At 43.3% G+C, this 20,646-nt stretch overlaps 3 protein-coding genes across 9 annotated transcripts in view; 1 reads left to right on the top strand and 2 right to left on the bottom strand.

Annotated features, from left to right (window-relative positions):
- The window catches only part of ACIN1 (apoptotic chromatin condensation inducer 1), a 33,950-nt gene extending 21,693 nt beyond the window's left edge, over positions 1-12,257 (bottom strand). For 3 of the 6 annotated variants that reach the window (XM_053889266.1, XM_053889264.1, XM_053889265.1), the window contains exons 1-5: positions 11,931-12,068; positions 10,455-10,520; positions 8,388-8,499; positions 7,856-7,975; positions 14-102 (exon numbers count right to left, since the gene is read on the bottom strand). In XM_053889266.1, the coding sequence (XP_053745241.1) occupies positions 14-102; positions 7,856-7,975; positions 8,388-8,499; positions 10,455-10,520; positions 11,931-12,068 (525 nt within the window). Of the gene's footprint in view, positions 1-13; positions 103-7,855; positions 7,976-8,387; positions 8,500-10,454; positions 10,521-11,930 lie in introns of all 6 variants that reach the window. The other 3 variants (XM_019429428.2, XM_019429427.2, XM_019429429.2) reach the window with 2 other exon arrangements.
- On the top strand, positions 12,005-15,109 carry CUNH14orf119 (chromosome unknown C14orf119 homolog). 2 transcript variants are annotated; one of them, XM_019429435.2, is made up of 2 exons: positions 12,005-12,115; positions 13,957-15,109. In XM_019429435.2, the coding sequence occupies exon 2, from the start codon at positions 13,958-13,960 to the stop codon at positions 14,384-14,386; it is 429 nt and encodes a 142-aa protein (XP_019284980.1). In that variant the 5' UTR covers positions 12,005-12,115; position 13,957; the 3' UTR covers positions 14,387-15,109. The 2 variants fall into 2 exon arrangements, with proteins under 2 accessions (XP_019284980.1, XP_019284979.1); XM_019429434.2 differs by lacking the exon at positions 12,005-12,115 and adding an exon at positions 12,375-12,577.
- Positions 15,110-15,239: 130 nt separating this feature from the next.
- CIROP (ciliated left-right organizer metallopeptidase) lies at positions 15,240-19,858 on the bottom strand. The gene is made up of 14 exons (XM_053888726.1): positions 19,564-19,858; positions 19,349-19,442; positions 19,206-19,257; positions 18,763-18,906; positions 18,358-18,483; positions 18,063-18,147; positions 17,774-17,919; positions 17,527-17,698; positions 17,274-17,343; positions 17,102-17,198; positions 16,724-16,996; positions 16,284-16,513; positions 15,929-16,108; positions 15,240-15,447 (listed from the first exon to the last, which is right to left on the bottom strand). The coding sequence occupies exons 1-14, from the start codon at positions 19,856-19,858 to the stop codon at positions 15,240-15,242; spliced, it is 2,172 nt and encodes a 723-aa protein (XP_053744701.1).
- Positions 19,859-20,646: the final 788 nt, after the last annotated feature.

Genomic DNA, 20,646 nt, shown 5'->3' on the forward strand with positions numbered 1-20,646 from the left:
GTATTTGAATTACCTGTCTGACCCTGGATGATCGTCTTTCTCCTTTCCTTGGTTTATCATCATCAGATTCACCTTTTTCTTCAGAAATAGAGGAGCTTTTTCCTATCAAACGAAAGAAAATCAAGTCAGACTCATGGCGTAAACACTCGTTCAAGGCTGCTTTCTAAAATTCAATCAATCATAGCATATGAGTGGGGCGCCTGGGGGCTCAGTTGGTTGAACATACAACTTCGGCTCAGGTCATGATCTCACGGTTCATGAGCGTCAGGGTCTGTGCTGACAGCTCAGAGCCGGGAGCCTGCTTCACATTCTGTCTCTCCCCCACTTCTCTCTGGCCCTCCCCTGCTCACACTCTGTCTCTCAAAAATAAACAAACATTAAAAAAAATTTTTTTTTAAATCATAGTATATGAGCTAGCCAATATATATATGTATCAATTTCTTTGACTTCTAAGCAGAAGACCATATCAAGTTCTAAGAGTCAAGGTCTTATTGATAATTCCTGCTATGCATGTCTGGAATATTTTCAGTATCTCAAAGCCAATTCACAGATTACAAATAACTCAAATAAATACATGTAAAATAACTACTAGGGGCTTCAAACTGTTTAGCAGGGATGTACAAAGTATACTTATTTCTATAAAATGTTTTGTCACCATTTTTCTGGATTACCTGACAAACCAGTTTGTGAAACAACAATCTCATGAAATAAGTACTTAAATGAATTGTTTTCAGGCCCTAAGTTGCTAGAAATTACTTCAAGCCCTGCACAGGGCTTTAGAAATGGGCTATAAAGAGCTCAAGGTAAGATTTCTTTTTGGAAGGAAAAATAAGTTCAAGAAAGCTTGAAAACCACTAGTCTAGGTCATTTCAAAAGAACTCCATGTAAAGCTGGAAAAAAGATGGATTGAAAGATTTCTAAGTTTCCTACCAGGATTAAAATATTACACAGAATACAATGCAAATATCAATGAGAACCACCTTAGAAAGCAGCCTAAACATTATTCCAGATACTTAGCTAGATTGGGCTCAATTTTAATATAGTACAAAACTTAAATGATCCATAAAACCATATCCTACACTAAAAGTATTTAAATTGGTGCAAATAAAGCAAACGGTGTGAGGTCTAATTCAGTCTTCTTATTTCTATATCCCAACAATTTGGGGCACCTGGCTGACTCAGTTGGTAGAAAATGTGACTCTTGATCTCAGGGTCATGAGTTCAAACCCCGCATTAGATGCGGAGCTACTTAAAAAAAATAAAATAAATATATACCAAAGAACTAAAATGAACTAGTCTTTGCTTCTGTAATTATAAGAAGAAACAGGGGCACCTGGGTGGTTCCTCTGGTTACACATCCAACCTGCTCAAGTCATGATCTCATAGTTTATGAGTTAGAGCCCCTAATTGGACTCTCTGCTGTCAGTACAGAGCCCACTTCTGATCCTGTCACCCTTTCTTTCTGCCCCTTCCCTGCTTGCACTTTCAGGCTCTTTCAAAAATAAACATTAAAAAAAATAAACATAAAATGAACTAGAAGACTGCACATATTTTGTAAAACTTTACTCCATCATCACTTGACTAATAAGATCTCTGAATATATACCATTTTACATCTGGGTTAGTGAATAAACACCTGCATTATGGGTATGTGCTTAGGATATATAATGACAGGCCAGACTCTCTAGCAAACATTTGAAGGATAATCTGTAGGAAATTAATAAATAATGTGATTATAATAATCAATAAGGATTTAGTAATTAAGTGGCCTGAAATAGGTTAAATTACAATTTGAATAAACCAAAAGAAGATTGTTTTCCATTAATTTCAGATAAAGCTCCTTTACAAAAGTTTAAAAGAAAGAAGTTATTTTTGTAGTTTAACCAAAAAAAAAAAAAAAAAAAAAAAAAAAGGCAGAGGCTGGGGGCAGGAGGGCTGAACAGGCAGAGCACAGAGAACTTTTACAACAGTGAAAATACTCTGTATGATACTGGAGTGATGGGTACATATTATACATCAATCCAAACCCACAAAATGTACAACTTAAGAGTGAACTCTAAGGTAAACTATGGATCTTGGGTGATTATGACTTGTCAATGTAGGTTCATCAATTTTAAGAAATGTACCACAATGATGGGGGATGTGGATAACAGGAGAGACTATGCATGGGTGGGAACAGAAGGCATACAGGAAATCTCTATACCATCCTCTTAATTTTGCCCTGAACCTAAAATTGCTCTAAAAAAAAAAAAATGTCTTGGGGCATCTGGGTAGCTTAAAGCATCCGAATCTTGATCTCAGCTCAGGTCTTGATCTCAGGGTTGTGGGTTCAAACTCCACGTTGGGCTCCAACCCCACGTTGGGTTCCACGCACAGCATGAAGCCTACTTAAAAAATAAAAAATAATTCAAAAATAATGTCTTAGGAGGCACCTGGCTTGCTCAGTTGGTAAAGCATGCAACTCTTAATCTTAGGGTTTTGAGTTTGAGCCCCTTGTTCAGTGTAGAGATTATTTAAAAATAAAAATCTCAGGGGCACTTGGGTGGCTCTGTCAATTAAGTGTCTGACTCTTGATTTCAGCTCAGGTCATGATCTCACAGTTCTTGAGATCAAGCCCCATGCTGGACTCTACACTGACAGCAAGAAGCCTGCTTGGGATTCCCTCTCTCCTTCTTTCTCTCTCTGTCCCTCCCCCACTCTCTCACTCTCTCAGAATAAATAAGTCAGCTTAAAAAAAATCATGCAGGGGCACCTGGGTGGCTCAGTTGGTTAAGTGTCTGACTTTGGCTCAGGTCATGAGCTCCTGCCCATGCTCTCTCTCAAAGGTGAATAAACACTTAAAAAAAAAAATCATCCAGATGCTCAAAAAAAAGAAAAAAAAAAAGTTAACCAGGTCAGAGGTAACATGAAGATTTGAATTTTGTAGGCATTTTAAGCTTATACACAGACAAAGAAAAGATGGGGAAAATTATACATCAAAATATCAGCTGAGGTTTTTTTAGTGTGTAGGACTATGGATGATTTAAAAATTTGTTTTCTTGGGGCGCCTGGGTGACTCAGTCGGTTAAGCATCCGACTTCGGCTCGGGTCTTGATCTCACAGTTCGTGGGTTCAAGCCCTGTGTTGGGCTCAGTGCTGACAGCTCAGAGGCTGGAGCCTGCTTCAGATTCTGTGTCTTCCTCTCTCTCTGCCCCTCCCTTGCTCATGCTCTCTCTCCTTCTCTCTCCCCAAAATAAAATAAAAACATAAAAAAAGTTAAAAACTTGTTTTCTCTAGTTTTCCCAAATTTTCTTTAATAAATACATACTTTTGTAATAAAACAATAAATATTGTTTAACTTTTTTTTTAGATGTTTATTTATTTTTGAGAGAGAGAGTCACAGTGCGAGCAGGAGAGGGACAGAAAGAGAGGGAGACACAGAATCTGAAGTAGGATCCAGGCTCTGAGCTGTTAGCACAGAGCCCGATGGAGGGCTCGAACTCATGAACCATGAAATCATGACCTGAGCCGAAGCTGGACGCTTAATCGGCTGAGCCACCCAGGTGCCCTGACAATAAATATTATTAAAAGGATAAAATCCTATCCTCTGGAAGAAAAAAAATACTCCTCAAATCCTATAAATAGCTAAAATTCATAGGCCTAGCCATCCCAAGTACTCGTTTTTATCACAGCAAGTTCTGAGAAACATTCTCTGTTTTCTTTTCAATTCATAAACAGAAATTATATGCACATATTTACAGCCATACTAAAATGCTTTGTGGTGAAAAACAGGCTTTCAGTAAACACACATATGCTCTGAATAAACAAATGTGATTTTAAGGGGTGGGAAAAAGACATGTTTTATAAAGCTGGCCAGATTAATGTGTTATACAGGTCAAAGAGTTCTAGAGTTGTGATTTTAAAATTTATGTACAAGCAAAGAGCATTTTTCTCTACCTATTGAAAGTTGAGTGCTATTTATAACTTGGATCATAATGTTGTCCAGATGCTGTAAAACTACAGTGATAGGATTCCAAATGTTAACCCTCTGGAAGCACTTGATTCATCAAAGAGACGTGGGCCATTCAGAAAGTTTTGGTCATGAGTGTTTAGCAAAAAAAAAGTGACAACTTGGAGGGGACCCTCAGACATAAAATAGGAACTCAATAAGCAATACAAAATATAAAGAAAAAAATAAATAAAGAAATCAGGAATCACTTTCTAGCTCTTAGTAAGGAGCTGATCTGATGCAGACAAGCTTCTGGGAAAGGTGACATCTTCTATGATGGGCACAAGATGTCTTAACGTAAGTGTCTTAAGCCAGATGTTAACAGTATGTGTAGAAACTGAGTACCTTTAGCAAAGGATGGAGCCAGTGTATTTTAGGAGTTGAAAAGCAAGTCAGAGTAAATATAAGATTTCTAAGATTCCAAAGCCAGAAGCCTTCAGGAGAAAGTGTAAGGTGGCTGCTAGACAGTGGAGAAGTGAAGAATGTTTAAGGTCCACATAGGAAAGCAGTATCTTCATTCTAGAAGATAAATCCATGGGCAGGACTGGCAGGACCCAAGTAAGGTAGTTAGAGATCACATCAAAGCCTGTGTACAAAGGGTATCCTTGGGTATGAATGAGAAGCAGGAATTAAGAGAAGAGAACTGGCAATGATGCCAAACCTAAATCTGACTCATGGCAGCTGAGTAAGTAACTTAACTAGCGTTTCTCTAGAATCTCAGCTTTCACATTTAATAGAAGAAAAAGGAATGAGGACTGTATGCCCTATAAGCAAAAGGCTAGTTAAGATTTCCTAGAGCTATACCTTTGTTAAAGAACCTGTATCCTGATATCCACTTTTAAATGTTTTTGTATTTTCCTAGATTGGACTCTTTTTGAAATAACTAATGGCGGCAATAAGAATTTCTGTATACCCAATCATGACCTAGAGGTGAGTCCAGACAACTTCTGACTATGGACTCCCCATACCTTAGAAAAATCTGAAGAAAGTGGTAGAAAGAGAAGTCAAGAAGGAAAGGGTTTTGTGTATAACACATAAACAGGAGATTGCTGGAATATAAGCCAAAGATCCTCATCAAATACAATATTGAAAAATTATTCTTTCAGTTAGTCATTCACAAATTGAGTTGATTAACAAAACTACCAGGGGACTTTTAAAAACATGTAGAATCCCAGACTCCCATTCCCTGAGACTCTTGGGGTAAGGCCCAGGAAGCCACATTCTTAAAAATAGTAATACAAAAAAAAAAAAAAAAAAAAAAAAAATCAGATCATCAGGTGCCACTACCGATTAGCAAAGTATGTCACTAGAAACCTAAAATCAAAATCTTAATTAAAGAGAGGATTCCCAAAACATCCAAATAAACTGGTATCTCAATAGTTTCCTGGCCTATGGCAGATTAACACAGCGAACCTTGAAAGAATCTAATTTTCTGGGTAAACTCTAGGCATTACCACTGCTCCAAATACACACTGCTAGAACTCCAAACTACCACTTCGTTGAGGATCTTGCCCAAATTTTGTACGACATCTATGAGATCCATATTCTAACCAAGATCAGAGGTAGGAAGTTTATGGTAGACAGTACAATGAAGAGCACAAATGGCAATTGTTAGCTGTGCTCTACAATTTACTTCAGTAATCTCTTCTAATTTATTTGCTTTTGAAACCTTATTTGTTTCAGGATCCATTTATTATTTTCATTTCAAATTACATTCAGAACTGAGACTCTTTTATTTAAAGAGAGTTCTTCATCAAATCATGCTCCTATTAAGAATTTTCAGTGGTTTCTCCTTACTTTAGAATAAAAAACCTCATATTCATTGAATTAACATTCAAAGACCTTTGCACTATTATCCCAATCTACCTTACAAGTTGTTTCTCTATTCTTTTTTTAATGTTTATTTCTGAGAGAGAGAAAGACAGAGCACAAACAGGGGAGGGACAGAGACAGAGAGGGAGACACAGAATCCAAAACAGGCTCCAGGCTCTGAGCTGTCAGCACAGAGCCCGACGCGGGGCTCGAACTCAGGACAGTGAGATCATGACCTGAGCCGAAGCTGGATGCTTAACCGACTGAGCCACCCAGCCCTTCTGACTATTTTTGAATATGTAAGACCACTTCACTCTGGCTGCACTAATTCATTACTTCTCCTTTAAAAATATCACATCCAGGGGCACCTGGTGGCTGTTGGTTGAGCATCCGACTTTGGCTCAGATCATGATCTCCTGGATCTCATGAGTCTGAGCCTCATATAGGTAAAAACAAACAAACAAACAAACAAACAGGCAAACAAACAAACAAAAACACCCCAGAAAAACAATCCACAAGCCCTGCACCAGCCTTGCTACCATCAGCCCAGAACCTGCTTTGGATCCTCTGTCCCTCTCTCTCTGCTCCTCCACCTCGCCCCCCTCAAAGATAAATAAACATACAAAAATAAAAATATCACATTCATTATTTCTATGCATTTGTTCCTTCCTAAAAATACTCTCTTGTTTCCTCTAAGCCAATTCAAATCCTACTGATTTCTAGGGCTCAGTTCAAATCCTACACCTTTTCCATGAAGCTCTCTCTCATCACTGCAGTCCTCAGGGAACTTTTATTCTGTATTCTTATGGTCCATGTGTTTGTACTATTTATGTATCACTTTAAAGCACACCATCTTCTCTTAATGGCTGTATGTGCAATTTTCCTCTCCCAAAAAGACTTTATAATGTGTTAACGCCCCCTATACTCACAGCAGAAACTTAATAAATACTTTCGTGACTGACTTCTGAAAACACTGACAACTAATCTAGAAGAGTTTTCCCCCTCCCTTCTGGCTTTACAATCATGGGGAAAAGAGTATTAGGAGCAAAATGGATCAACTGAGACTCTGCTACTTTTGTACTTGAGAAGAAAAGAGATCTCTAAAATAACTTATTTTTCTCTTACCGTTAAATATCTGCTAAAAAAAAAAAAATCTATGTTCAGAAAGGAATTCTATATTCATCAGAAGAGGTAGTAACTTCTACATGTCCTAAAAATATTAAATATGGAGTGATCACCTTCCCCATGACCACTAACATTGAAAATGATTCACAATCCTTTTAATTACAAATTGTTTTAATATATTTATTGTCCACGTCCTATATACATGTTCCCCTAAAAGTATACCGTCTTAGGTAGTTTAGAAAACAAAGGCTGTGTTTACAGGCATTTGCTTGAGATACTATGCGAAACTGGGTGCTTAATTTTTATGTGAAAAACTAATCTTGCCTGAACCCACCCTACACAGTGAGTTAGAGCTCCCTGTAATATGCTCACATGATATTCTGCACTGCCTCTGAGAGCACAGAGCACAACAGTAATAATTATGCAATAACCTGACTAATGTCCATCTCTTCACTAAACTATACATTTCATTAGGGCAGAGACTTGTCCTTGCTCTCCTATATTCCTGGTGCCCAGCATATGTCTAGCATACAAAAGGCACTTAATGAAAATTTGTTGAATGAATTAATAAACTACAGCAGATGTCCATTTGGGGGGGGTGACTGGATGGGCAACACGTAACCCATACAACTGGTGAAAAGATGACAGAGTTGTGACTCCTGTAAATTCAGAAGTAGAGGAGGTTAAAGAGGTACAGATGCGAAGAAAAATCATACTGCCTTTAAAACACTCTGAGAGGTTGTCACAACACAGAGGTGAAAGCAGACTTCAAAAAGGACATAATTCCCATGACAAACAGATGTGAAGTATCAATGTCACAGAACTGCCCTGGGACTTTAACGGAGGCTTAGCATGAAAGGAGGCGTAACTACCTCCCCCCACCAACTACGCAGGATTGACAAAACAGCGCAGTGGGGAGGGAGATACGTACTGGGTGAATGTCTGCTGAGCTCCAGCTCTGGTCTCTCCAGGCTGCTCTGAAAGTCAGGAGGCAGCAGGGAAGCCACTCCCTCAGGATGGATCATCTCGTCCTCCGACTCAGCTGAAGCTTCTGCAAAGCACAGATTGGGTCGGGGCAGGGAGGGAGTGAAGGGCTCAGCATGTGGGAATATGTAGAGGAGCGAAGGAGATCAGGCAAAGTCACGGGACACAGAGTATATACTAAAGAGAGCACTGTACATAGAGAAAAAACTCCCTGGGATTAAGATCTACCTCATTTAAAGGGCAGCTTAATTTACTTATAATTCTTCCTATTGGCAGGAATCCTTTTCTAACAGTCAAATTAAGTGTCTTCTTCCCTGACAAAAAGTAAATAACAACTCACTTGGCTTAACTACCAAAGCAAGTAAGTAGCAGTTTCAGCTTGACTTACTCCTGAAATTGCCTACTTAAACAGGCCTATCTATTCAGTGACAGGAATAAGAATGAAGAACTCCTTGAAAGAAGTGACAGTCTGGGCTTACCTTCAAGTTCTGCAGCTTCTCGGGCTTCACGTTCCAGACGCTGCCTAAGTAGCTCCTGCTGCTTTTCCAGATACTGCTTTATGAAACTGTTCTGGCTCATTTCCTCGCCAATCTGTGTAGAAGACATGGAAAAAGAAAGTCGAGGAAAGCAAACCAGGAAAACACAAGGAAGAAAATTCCATGGAGCAAAAGTCTACTCCTTATATTTGAACCCAAGAAAGATAATCAAAATGTTGGAAGGCCCTTTTCTAATTATGGTGAGGACCAAAATAAATAACCCTATGATTCAGAAAAGATGGCAAAAAGAGGAACTGCACATAATTTCTTATCTTGAATATTTAGTCCCAACGAAAGAGTGATGCCCAAATTAAAATAAAAATTCCTGCAAAATTATGTTTTAATCCAAATTTTAATCTAAAATGTTATTTAAAGTTAATCTAAATTTTCTTTTTAGTAATATCAAGAACTGAAAGGAAAAAATACAAGTTCCTACTAGGTCATTTTGTTGTTGATAAAAAAAGGTAAATCTCCACCTATCCAGGGATCATTTTGTTAAACAACTCCAAAATTTACATACGGCACTTAAACTATGTAAGAGATTAAGAAAAGGGATGTCTATTCATCATTTAAACAGAGTTTTAACTTCCTTTTTCTTTGGGTGGGAAAAAATCCTTGGTAACAACATTAAAATCCAGGAGCTTAATCCCTTTTCCCATTTTTTCCTGTAACACAGAGTCCCACATCACTCTTCTGTCACAAGTCCTTCCCAGAACCTTCTTGCTTAGCAAGTCCTACTAGAATGCCAAAAAAAGGGAAAAAATCTGAATATTGTTTGTTTTTAGTCATCTTTCCTAAGCATGGTAAATGTTTATTTTCACTTAAAGTAGAGATGCATCTCTTGGTACTCAATGGACATTGATAAAGTGTGGGTTGCATTTATTAGAGAACGTACAGATTTACTGCAAAAATCCTATGTTAATAAAGCAAAGCTTCAAAGACTAAAATGCAATGAATAAATGGAATATAATCATAAACTGATTAACTCATATAGTTTCTTACACTTATACTTAACTAAACTTCCATAAACAGACTAGATTATGACATAGCTTAATGAAGTGGTAACAAGGGACTAGGAAGGCTCTCTTGTTTTTCCATAGTATCTTGGGACTTCACCTAGTACTGGAGCTGCACAACATTGCACTAACAAAGACCTAGATTTTTCCTTTAAGTACATAACATACTATAATGAGGGGATTTTAAAAGCTGAAAAGAGTCTTATGAAATTGCAGTCTAAGAATTTTATTTTTTTAAACTGTGGAATTGTTTCTTCTAAAAAAATCTTACACTGAAACTCAATATATAAGACAGATAAAAGAAGATCAAATTTAGTTAGGTGGGGAATATGAGCACCTGCCCACTTGGGAAGAAGGTTATCTTCCCCAGAAATCCCCCAAAAGCAGGTCTACAAAACTAAAGTAGAGCAGTTATAAAACTACGGATATAGTCCAACCTTTTCTAATATTATACATAGAAATTGTGGAATCCAAGGCATCTAAAGGTTAAGTTTCTTGCCCTAAGTAACAGAGTAATTAATGATATTTACAAGTAAGTGCACAGTTAGCATTAACACTAGTAATGGTGGATATTTCCAAAGGATTGAATTCTTGGAAAATCTATGTCAACACAAGAATTCTTCTTGATCAGCAAGTATCATCCTACACTGCCCTATTGATTGTCTACTTCATGTCTTCATTCAAAGACATCAACTACTTTTTCCAAATCAATGGCAAATGAATGGCTCCAGATTCTTGTACTACACTTCATCAATTGGAACCACATCTTTTTGCACACATCATTGCAAGTATCAGAAATTAACTAATAGCTCTTCTAATTCTGTTTCTGAATTTTTTTATTAGAATTCATCTGATCTGGTATGAGGACTTTTCCAACTCAGGGAATTCAGAAAAATACTGGTGAGGAATTAACCATCAAATATACATCATTATGTCCTTCCATATGTCTGTGCATCCAAAGAGCCCACCCTATCTAATAAATCTTTTTTCTTACCTGGGAATTTGGCTGGAATGCAGCATGGGGTGTTGAGTGTTTCTGCAAATTTTCTAGCATTAGAGCCTGGTATAGAGAATGGCAAAAGTCAGAAACTTGGGGGAAAAAACCCACCACTCCCCAATCTCTTCATTGAATGCAATGACTAACCATACACACTTAAACTGTACTCCTTTTCCAGGAACCTAAAAGCCCTTTACTAATACTGTTCTTACTCATCTTCAGAAGACCCTTAAAAGTAGCCATGGTTACTGCTCCCAAATGTACAAATGTAAAATGCAGGCACATGAAGAAAATGAGCGACCTGGCTATGTAATAAAATCAGTGACAGTGACAGAACCAGTACTATAATCTCTATTATCTTCTGCACTTCTGACTAATGTCCCTTCTAAATCTGGCCATGCAGGTAAAATGACTTCAAATGCTCAAGTCAGCTTCAAATACAGGAAACCAACATGGGGCTGCTGGTTTTGGCTTGACTGAATTACTTGGTCAGTTACCCAGGGCTAGATCTACTTGAGTGAATTTGTATTGTTTCCAACAGAGTGGCACCTAGATTTATCAAGTCTATAAAAATTTCAAAAAGGAGGCTATAGAACAAAATGACCACAGACTCTAAACTGTGGCTGACCCAATCCACACACACGAAACCGTCAGCTCTGTACAGGCAGGCAATGGTCTGTCAATTTAACCCTTGAGCCAACTCAGCCCTAATGGGGACTAAACACCATGTATCCTAATTAACCCCAATTAAAACCATGACATCCTCACATTGCCTCCGTTTACACCAAATCTATACACACAAATCCATCCACCTCATGACGATCCCACCCTAAACTACTCAAATCGATTCAAAATCCCCAACATATAACAACCTGCCCCACCTCTCTCACCAATATTCACCAAACTCTTATCCACCCAAATTGCTTCTGGATAAATCATACACCCCTCTACAACCGAGTCCCTTCAAGTCAAGGTCTCTCTTCATCTCACCTCCTAATCTAATCAGGTAGGCGTTTTACCCTATCCCAATCCTATTCCTCCGGATACCGACACCAGCCCCATTAACCCCTCCGCCCAACTATACCCCTAACTCTGACCCAGCCCAATTCGCCCCCCTGAGGCCAGCAACGCCGGTGGTAGTGGTGGGATTTAACTCCTTCTGCAGCGCATGCGCCGAAACCACAGACACAAACAAGGAGGGGGTGGGGGAAGGAGGAAGGAGCTTAAGACACTCCGGGAGAGTAGCGCGCACCCTCCCATTTTGGGCTCGCGCCGCTGCCGTTAAGGCGGGAACCGGCGCTGTCTCTATTCCAGCGCGAGCCTCACCAACCACCGTGCGCGCGGTTCCGGAGGCTCGCGCTGGCGGCCTGAGCGAGCTCGCGCGGAGCCCGGACACTGCGCCTGCGCCGCGGCAGAGACTCGTCTCTACCGGGTCCGCTCCCCTCCGACACCCCGGCAACGCCGTCTTCTCACCCCTTTGAGCCGCTTGACCAGGGCACTCTTCTGCCCGCTCTTGGCTAGGCCTCGCTGCTCCAGTGCGGCCTTCAGGTCGGTCACCCGCAGCGCCTGAAGAGGCTTCCCGTCCAGAGTCACCTCCTCCAGCTCCGCCATCTTGCGTGAGGTACTCGGGTCCGTCCCGACGGCTTCGGGCATCTTCGGTAATTTCCGCCAACGCCCTTCGAACGTACCGAGCTGACCCCGCCCACTGCCATAGTCAACCCCTCGATTACCACTCAGAACTCCTCGGGTTCCTCCGGAATTGCTCGGGTATTTCCGTCTCAACATCGGCACCAATCAGTTCTTCCCATCCTCCCAGCCTCGCCCCCTTCCTCACGCGGCCTTCAGAACTCGGTTATCTTCGTCTTACCGAGGCTTTGAATCGAATGTACTCGGAAGCCCTCGACTCTGGCCTAACCAAAATCGGAGTTAGTCGGCTATCTCCGAACCTAAGACTGAGGCGCTGAGGCGCTTGGGTTTTTGGGGCTGCTCCGGGACCGGAAGTGCGTGGGCTGCCGGGCTGGCCCTGCTTATGGTTTTCAGGAAACATGGAAGCGGCGGCGACAGTTGGGGTTTAAGCACTTTGTGACGGTCTCCAGGTGCCCTGTGAGAGGAAAGGGGAGGTAAGCGGGGTAGAAGTCCCTCCCTGGGCCGGGTCAGACTCGGTGTTTGCGGGTTACCCTAGTTGGGCACACTTCCCGCTCTCCTACCGGTACAGCTGCCGCCTCCCGATATCTGAATCCCCGCCACTCCCATCTAAGGCTACGTTGCTCTTTGGGATCTTAGAATGCCAGGCTCCGTGGCCTCCAAAGTGGGCAAGTGGCGGCACCGTGTCTTTGGGCCCAGACTGTGAACTAATTCAAAATTATTGAACTTGAGTTTGCTGTGGAGGCCATGTCGCAAGACTAGGCAAAAGTTTCTCCTTTCCCCGAGTAAGAATAAAGTTCCTTTAGGAGAGATTGCTTCTTGGAGGAGCTCTGTGAAAAAGGCAACCTCCCTGTACTGTTTGGGTACTGAACTGATGTTAATTGCTTACGGATTCTTCTCTTTGTCACTACAAATACTCCAACCTGCAGCAGAAGAAACACAAACAGTAAAATGGGTCATAGACAAGTAGTTTAAAGTTTTCATTGTTAGACATTCAAACTGTGGAACTCAAACTATTCAAGTCGACTGACCTTCCATTTGCATTACTGATGCAAATCAATGACAGGGCATCAATAAGTATTATGTATTAAACCTTAAGGAAAATGTTCAAAGACATAAATTGTCATCCATCTCCCGCAGTATGATACTTGTTACACTCCTAAGTCATCAAACCAACTAGACTTTTTTCAGTCTTGAATAAACACGTGGCTTCTTCTATTTTTTCCTTTCTGTGTTATCTTATTTTGGGTGAGGCACGCTCACTTACTTTGCTCTTTAATTTTTCCTGGTGCTTTAACAGGAAATATAAGGAAGTAATGGATGTTATGAAGCTCTTGGCATATCTCAGAGGCAATGTGCACATTACAAAGAAGACTTATCATATATGATTTTCACCATTGATAGCTCTGGAATTATTAGCAGCTAGGCCCTCACCAGCTGCATGTACTAGATTAAAAAAATATGTACCTTTTTTCATTTTAAGGAAGATGAGGTGGACCAACATTATCATTTTTCTTTACTCAACCTGGAACATAGAAGTAGGCCAGAGAGAGTGAACAAGAAATGTGTTGGTTATTTTTAGATTCTTTATAAGAATAATGGAGAGAAGCAGTGGTTGGGGAGGCTAATGGGTTTGAAAGGGAGGGAGGTTGGCAAATATGAAGTTATTTTGGGGTGACTTCTCTAAGGTAGTTGGAGAATAACCTATGTGAAGTACCCTGTTGTTTTCTTGTAAATTGAATTGGTGAAAAATAACTTTATCTGTAGATGGTGATTTTCGGTAAGATTCTTTGTTGGAAAGTTGTATTTTGGTTGCCCTATCTGGAGAGTATATAACAGTGCTTTTATGTTTCAGGATGCCACTGGAATCATCTTCCTCTTCGATGCCACTATCCTTCCCTACTCCCTTACCCTCAGTGCCAGACAGTATTACTAACTCTTCCCCACCCCCAATGTCTTACATCACTTCCCAGGAGATGAAGTGTATTCTTCACTGGTTTGCCAGTTGGTCAGGTCCCCAGCGTGAGCGTTTCCTACAGGACCTGGTAGCTAAGGCAGTGCCGGGAAAATTACAGCCACTGCTGGAAGGTCTGGAGCAGCTTAGTGTGTCTGGAGCAAACCGACCGCCTTGTATCTTTGAGTGTCAGCTACGTCTTTGGGATCAGTGGTTTCGAGGTTGGGCTGAGCAGGAGCGCAACGAATTTGTCAGGCAGCTGGAGGTCAGTGAGCCAGACTTCGTGGCAAAGTTTTACCAAGCAGTGGCTGCTACAGCTGGTAAAGATTGATGGACTTTAAAATCAAAGAAGATAATCGTATCTGATGGAGCTGCAACTTTACAGTGAGAACTTCAAATATGTCACTTAACAGTCTAGGGATGCTATCCTGATCAACTGACTGAACTTGTTGACCAGGACAGGCTTGGTTATTTCAACTTTAATAGCCTATCAACTGGACTCCCAGCAGAAATGTTTTCCATCTAAGTAAATTCAGATCAGTCAGCCTCCTAGCTTGCTCCTTTCTACATGTCAAACCCTCAAGAATTCAATGGCTTCTTTTGTGAGTATAACCAAAGGGAACCTACATATTATAACTCAAGCCTATTGCTGGCCCATGAGGCTATAAAGTAGAGCCTTCCTGCTCCAGAAACAGGAGAGAAGGACGATAAAAGGTCACGTTTTTATAGTTTAACTGGATTCAGATGGCTGATTTCACCACTCTTACCAGATTCTGGCATAATTGTGTGACATCCCAACTATTAGCTTTCCTAGTGATGATTTTGTAAAAGTATGTAAAAATCAGGAGAGGGAGATAATTGTTACTCCTTCCATGCTGATGTTGGTTTGAATCCAAATAGCAATGGCTTTTTCTAAAGCATATTGTGATATCCTTGGAGCTGGTAACAAATACCTGTTCTGTAAGTTTGCTCTCCAATATGAAAACAAGTGACACTCTTTATAGGTTGAAGTGTTTATTTTTTGTATCAAAATAAAGAATCTTCAGAACCGTAAGTCTCTGGAATTTTTTCATTACAAGGCTAGAATAGAGTTGGTATCTAGAGAAAGAGGCATTCTGGGGAAAGTATAGACTTTCCATCCAGTTGTCTTCCAAGAAATAATCTGCCCTATCTATCCTGTCATGTCACACCTCTCTTACTCCTTCAACTGGGCCCCTTGTTTCTTGGAGCTCTGGTGAATGGTGAGGGGCAGCTGGTGCCACCTGGAGAATAGCTCTTCTCTGATAGGCCATGGTTCCCAGTGCACCCACCAGGATAAGCAGTGTTAGGCAGAGTCCCATGGACAGCCCTAGATGAGTCATGGAGGAATTCTGGTCCAAGGTAACCAGTGACCTAGGAACATAGAGGTAATATTTGGCTTGAAATAATGCTTAGGCTTAGGAGGTGAAGGGCTTCACTTTTATCATAATATACAGAGCTCATGAAACTCTGCTTCATCCAATCAAGCTACACAGGAAATCAGGAATATAGATCCTGAAAGTAGGAAAAAGACCAAGATCCAAGTCTCCTAGCAACTTAAATTGTTGGAAGGAGACCTAACCTGGCAGTGAGGTGTTGGCAGTTAGACTATGGTGTTTAGGTAACTAGACATAGTAGCCTGTTAGTACTTTAGGGAGGAAGAGGACTAGGATCCCTATGTCCTACAGATGGGGAACTCCATCATTGTGGAGGGAAAGGTGTCGCATAGTGCTAGGTCGGAGGTGATCCCACTCGTTTTCCAAAATAAGCCTAAGACACACATGAGTGCTTACTGCAATTTCAAACATCTGGACTCCAGGAATTTGAAAGAAAGCTACTTGGAATATTGTCTTACTTGATGTGTTCTGTGGTAAAGCTGGCTCCTCCATAATATACTTCCAGGGGCTTCTTGTGGAGACTCAGGGTCAGGGCCCTGTGCAGCATACCAACTGAAGGCCCGTGGCAGCCAGAGGACTTCCACATGTACACAGTGAACACCAGTCCAGTGGTAGTGGAGGGGCTGTGGAAATAGCACCTACAGGGACATTTGGATCTCTTAAGGGAGATAGAGTCCCTGGAAGAGTATATCTCCTGAAACAGGTGCAGGCTTAGGAATGGCACAAAGTTTTCAGAGGAGAGTGGTAAAGTAACCAACTTAGGCAGTCTCCCTGGCCCACTGTGTACATCCTCAGTCTGAACTGTCCCTTTACCTGCCAGTGTGGCCTCTGCTCACCAGAGCCTGTAGTACTGCTTCAGTCAGCTCTTCTAGCATTTCTTTCCCCACAGAGTGGCCTGGGGGCCCAGCTAATTGTAAAGACAGATGGAATAACAGGTCTTGGGTGGCAAGACTCACAGGTGGGGAAGTAACAGCACTGGTACCTTCATTTGTTTGACACAGCCGACCCCGGGGACAGAAGAGAAGACCATAGTACCCAGGTATCTGTAAGGAAATACATAGCAGGGTATAGTTATGACCTCAATTGTTTGCTCAAGCCTTTCTAAGGAAATTGTACAATCTAGATCAGAGTCACAGACTCGGTGGGTACTTAGAGAAAAATGAATGAACATCTAAATGTACTAACTACCATACAAGCATTGTCAAACTTCCTTTTGCCAAGGGGCTCTGTAGCTTTTCACTTATGATACCCACCTGAATAGCCTTTCCAGGAAGGCATGAGGCCCAGGGTGACCCCTCTACCTGCACGTTGTATGCTCCCCTTTCTGTGCATTGATGTAAGTAGCAGCGGCCAGTGAGCTCTGCTTCCTTCAGGTGTGGGATCTGAGAGGGACGCCTGGTCTCGTCCCCACGGAGCAGTTGTGAAGTGAGGTTGGCAAGGAAGCAACGACTCTGGGAATGGTAAATTTCCCCGTGGGGGTTGTCTGCCCCAGGTGGGAATCCATTTTCCTTCTTCCAGCATTCACTCTGAAAGGCGGGACAGGAGGCAGAATAGTGTTTGCCTAGATGCCTTAGACGTTGACTCCTCTCCGGGCCCACTCACTTCCATTCTCTCTTCTCCAGTCGTCTCACCCCATTGGCCAGGGGCTTGTACATGCGGCAGCCTTCCAGCGTGGGGTCTGAGGAACAGCTCCCCTTGTCCAGGTGCAGGTAGTGGCAGCCCAGTCCACTGTGTGGAAGGGATGGCAGCTGACACCAGGGTCCCCGACAGCCATACAGCCCCTCAACCACTCAGCACACACACCTGCCAGTACAGAAGAAGTCTGAGGAGCCAGCCCCACATGTGGTCACCAGGCCAAATTCCAGGCCAGATCCTGCTTGAGAGGTGGGAAGAGAAAGAGCCCTCAGAACAAGTGAAGCCCCCAACACCCCTCAGCGCTGGCTGTGCTTATGCTTCAGCTACACGTCTGCAGCAGATAACCCCTTCCAACCTCTCTCACTGCCCCCAAGCTGACTCAGGTGGTGAGGGCCCCTATGCGATTCTCCTCTGTTCTCACCCCGGCCCCACAACAGCTCCTCTGCAGCACTGTGGTTGACTTGGTACCAGCCTGAATCTTTGAAGGCAGCAAGAGTGACGGGATCAAGTCGAGTGCGCCGGGCACCATCGAAGGTAGCGGTCATTACAGAACCCTGCAGCAGTCGGGCCTCCCAGTGTGAAGACAAAGTGCCCTAGGGAGGAGGTAGCCCGTTGCCACCTGATGACCCCCTCTTCCTTCCAGCACCCCGAGGTGTTCTCAGTCTCACCTCTTCTTCCAAGGGAACACCCAGTGAAGCCCCTAGCACTCCCAAGTGTTTGGCCAGGCTGTGGCTAACAGCTGGGGTAGTGAGAAGCAGCTGTCCCCACTCATCACGCCTTGTGACTTGCGGCCTTGTAGAACAGTTCTCTGGAACTGAGCACAGAAAGTGAAGGAGGCAATATGAGAGGAAAACTCAGAAAGGGTAGAGCAGAAATGGAGGGAAGGAGTTGGTGGGATGGTAGTGATCCCCTCTCTTTGACATTGTGGGAAGGCTGATTCTCACTCCTCTCATTTACCACCGGGTCCTGAGGGGCAATCCCGCCACTTCTTGAAGAGCTGTCCAGAGAAACCCAGAGCATGGAGCAATTCATGTAGTGTGGCCTAAGGACAAATGACCGCACGGTGAGGGGGACTGGGTGTGGAGCAGATTGACCGGCCATTCCATAGCCCCTCTGCCCAATCAGCTCTTCTTAGAGTCTGAGGCACCTTCTCCTCCAACCTTAATAGATTCTTCCACTTCATGGGAAGCTGAGTGACCCGTCCCCTATCCCCAACCTGTTTGCATCTTCCTATTCATCATGCAGCAATCACCGTGATGATGTCACTATGGCTGAGGCTGGGGCTGGCAAGATGTTGGGCACAGTAGACAATGGTACCAGCAAGGGGCCTGTCTTCTGAGTCCAGCTGGCAGCAGGCAGCATAGGCTATGATAGAAGGCTGTGGATGGGCCAGGACAAGGTAGCGGTGGAAAGCAGGGATGTGGGAGAACACAGAAGAAATCTTTCTGAAAATAGACACCCACGGAACTCAGCAGGGATGGTCCCAAGGGATTACCTGAAGGGGTTTCGCTCCCACCCAAACTTCATCAACATGACCCAAGTTACCTCAAATGAGCACAACTTTTAATAAAAATTGCTTTTATGCTCCCTCCCCCTCCCCAGGATATTTAAGACTAGGAGAGACAGAACATGGAAAAGGACTTGATTTGGGCCTCACCTCTCCATGGCACTTGGAAGTGTGGGCAATCCGTACATACAGGAGAAAATCAGTGTTTTGGACCCCAGGCCCATCTGGCTGGACAAGTTGTGGGGGACCCTGCTCTGGCCACAGTGCATAACCACGGAGATGGGTGTCAGGGATCTGGCAGGGAGTAGAATGTAGCATCTAGTTTAGCAGATGAGGACAATAGGAAACTGGGTACTAGGAGTGAGGAGTGTGGACAGTCTCTGTCTTTAGTCTGCCTTAGTGTCATGTAGGCAGCTGGTCAGAATAGGGACTCCTGCCACCTTCCCTCCCCATCTCTGATTTTGTAAATTGCCAGGGTGAGAAGGGGCTCAGGAATCTGCATTTATTAGGAAGGACATTAAACAATTTTGGTGCTAATAATGGTCTTGGAGAAGTCTAGGCAGGCTAGAGATCTTCAGATCCCCAAATCTCACCTTTACTCCCAGGCAACTCTCTCCTTTGTACCCTGGGTTCAAGAGGCTGCACCTGCCAAGAATGAATACCTGTAGGTGAGCTGGAGACATTTCTGGGTACCGCCGAAGAGGCACCGTGTACATTCTCAATGATATGATCTCACCTGTGGTAGTTTGGGGTGTCTGGGTCTCCCCAGACAGCATGGCAGTACTGTGCAGGGTCTCGACTCAGAAGCAGGGGTCCTTGCACTGGAGGGGCTTAAAAAGACAAGAAGTCGATTTCACCTCAACATCTTTAGAGTTCCTTTTCGCTGGTTGTCTTCCTCCATAGCCCTCTGACCCTCAGCCCTCCCTGACTACCTTTGGTTTCCCTACTTACCTGCGAGGACACCCTGGAGTCTCCTAGCGGCCTGTCTGGCAGCCACCAGGGCATGAAGTACTCCTCTCCTTCCGGCTCCCTCAGTATCCCAAGCTCCATCTGATACAGGATCTCTGATATAGCAGGTTCGGATTCTCAGGGGCTGAGGATCACGAGAGCCAGGGTGGGTGAAGGAAGCAGAGCGGAAGTCTGGGGCAAGTTGGGAGAGAGGGGGCCTGAGCAGGCTCACAGACTTCTGTGTCTCATCGTGTAGGCATCTGCTTGCAGCAATCCCCAGGAACAGCAGCAGCAACATCTCACAAGTGGTCCTCCCTAACGTGCCCTGGGTCCTGTCTTCTGCTCCTCTCTTCCTTGCCTCACTTACTTCTGGCTGCCCTCTCTTTACTGTCTCTCTCCATACCCTCTCCACCACTCTTGCTTATTTTTTTTTTTAAGATTGGAGTCTTGTTGACTAAATCTATAGTTACCCCCAGGAGGTCGGATGTGAAGCACAAGGATCAAAGCTGCGCCCCCCACCCTCCATGCCGGAGTGGAGAGCTGGGGGGCGGGGCAGTGTTATTCCTAAAGCCTCAACTGATCTTTCCAAACAGGAGCCTGTGCCATCTGGGAACCCCTCCTAACCCTCTTTCATCTCTCATCCTAATTCCCCTGCCTTTCTGAGTGGACAACCTTGGAACCTTCCTAGAACTAAAAAGTTGGTGTTAAAATAAGGGTGTATGTGTGTGGGGGAGGGGCACTCTGTGCTTCACAGATGCCTACTTACCTCATTGGAGATGGGCAAACAAGGCTTCTGCATGGCACTACCCCCGGTATCAGAACTGGGTGGACTCTAACCAGACTGCAAGACTTTTAGGCGTCACCCCCATCTGTATAGGGCACTTAGTAGGTGCTCAACAAACACATGTTGGTTGACTGACACCTCCTATGAGAGGCTGTTGTGTTAGCTCTGTGAGGCTTCACAGATAGGCATGCTGCGGGGGAAAGTCAACTCTTACAGTGGACATTAAGAGAAGATGTTCAAAGATGTTCTCACCCAGCTCTTGGAAGTCCCTCTGTTTTCTTTGCTCACACTGTGTTTTCACA

Source organism: Panthera pardus, unplaced genomic scaffold (genome assembly GCF_024362965.1).
Source record: "Panthera pardus isolate Hobbes unplaced genomic scaffold, ASM2436296v1 HiC_scaffold_24, whole genome shotgun sequence".
Classification (NCBI taxonomy): Eukaryota; Metazoa; Chordata; class Mammalia; order Carnivora; family Felidae; genus Panthera; species Panthera pardus.

Bases quoted from the DNA above. Each gene is read 5' to 3' on its own strand.
- CIROP (XM_053888726.1), bottom strand. From the start codon at position 19,858: ATGTTGCTGCTGCTGTTCCTGGGGATTGCTGCAAGCAGATGCCTACAC. The intron at 17,699-17,773 runs GTGAGACTGAGA...CCTCCTCCCTAG, and splicing joins GTGTTCCCTTGGAAGAAGAG to GGCACTTTGTCTTCACACTG. The intron at 17,344-17,526 runs GTGAGAACAGAG...CCTCTCAAGCAG, and splicing joins GGAGCTGTTGTGGGGCCGGG to GATCTGGCCTGGAATTTGGC.
- CUNH14orf119 (XM_019429435.2), top strand. From the start codon at position 13,958: ATGCCACTGGAATCATCTTCCTCTTCGATGCCACTATCCTTCCCTACT.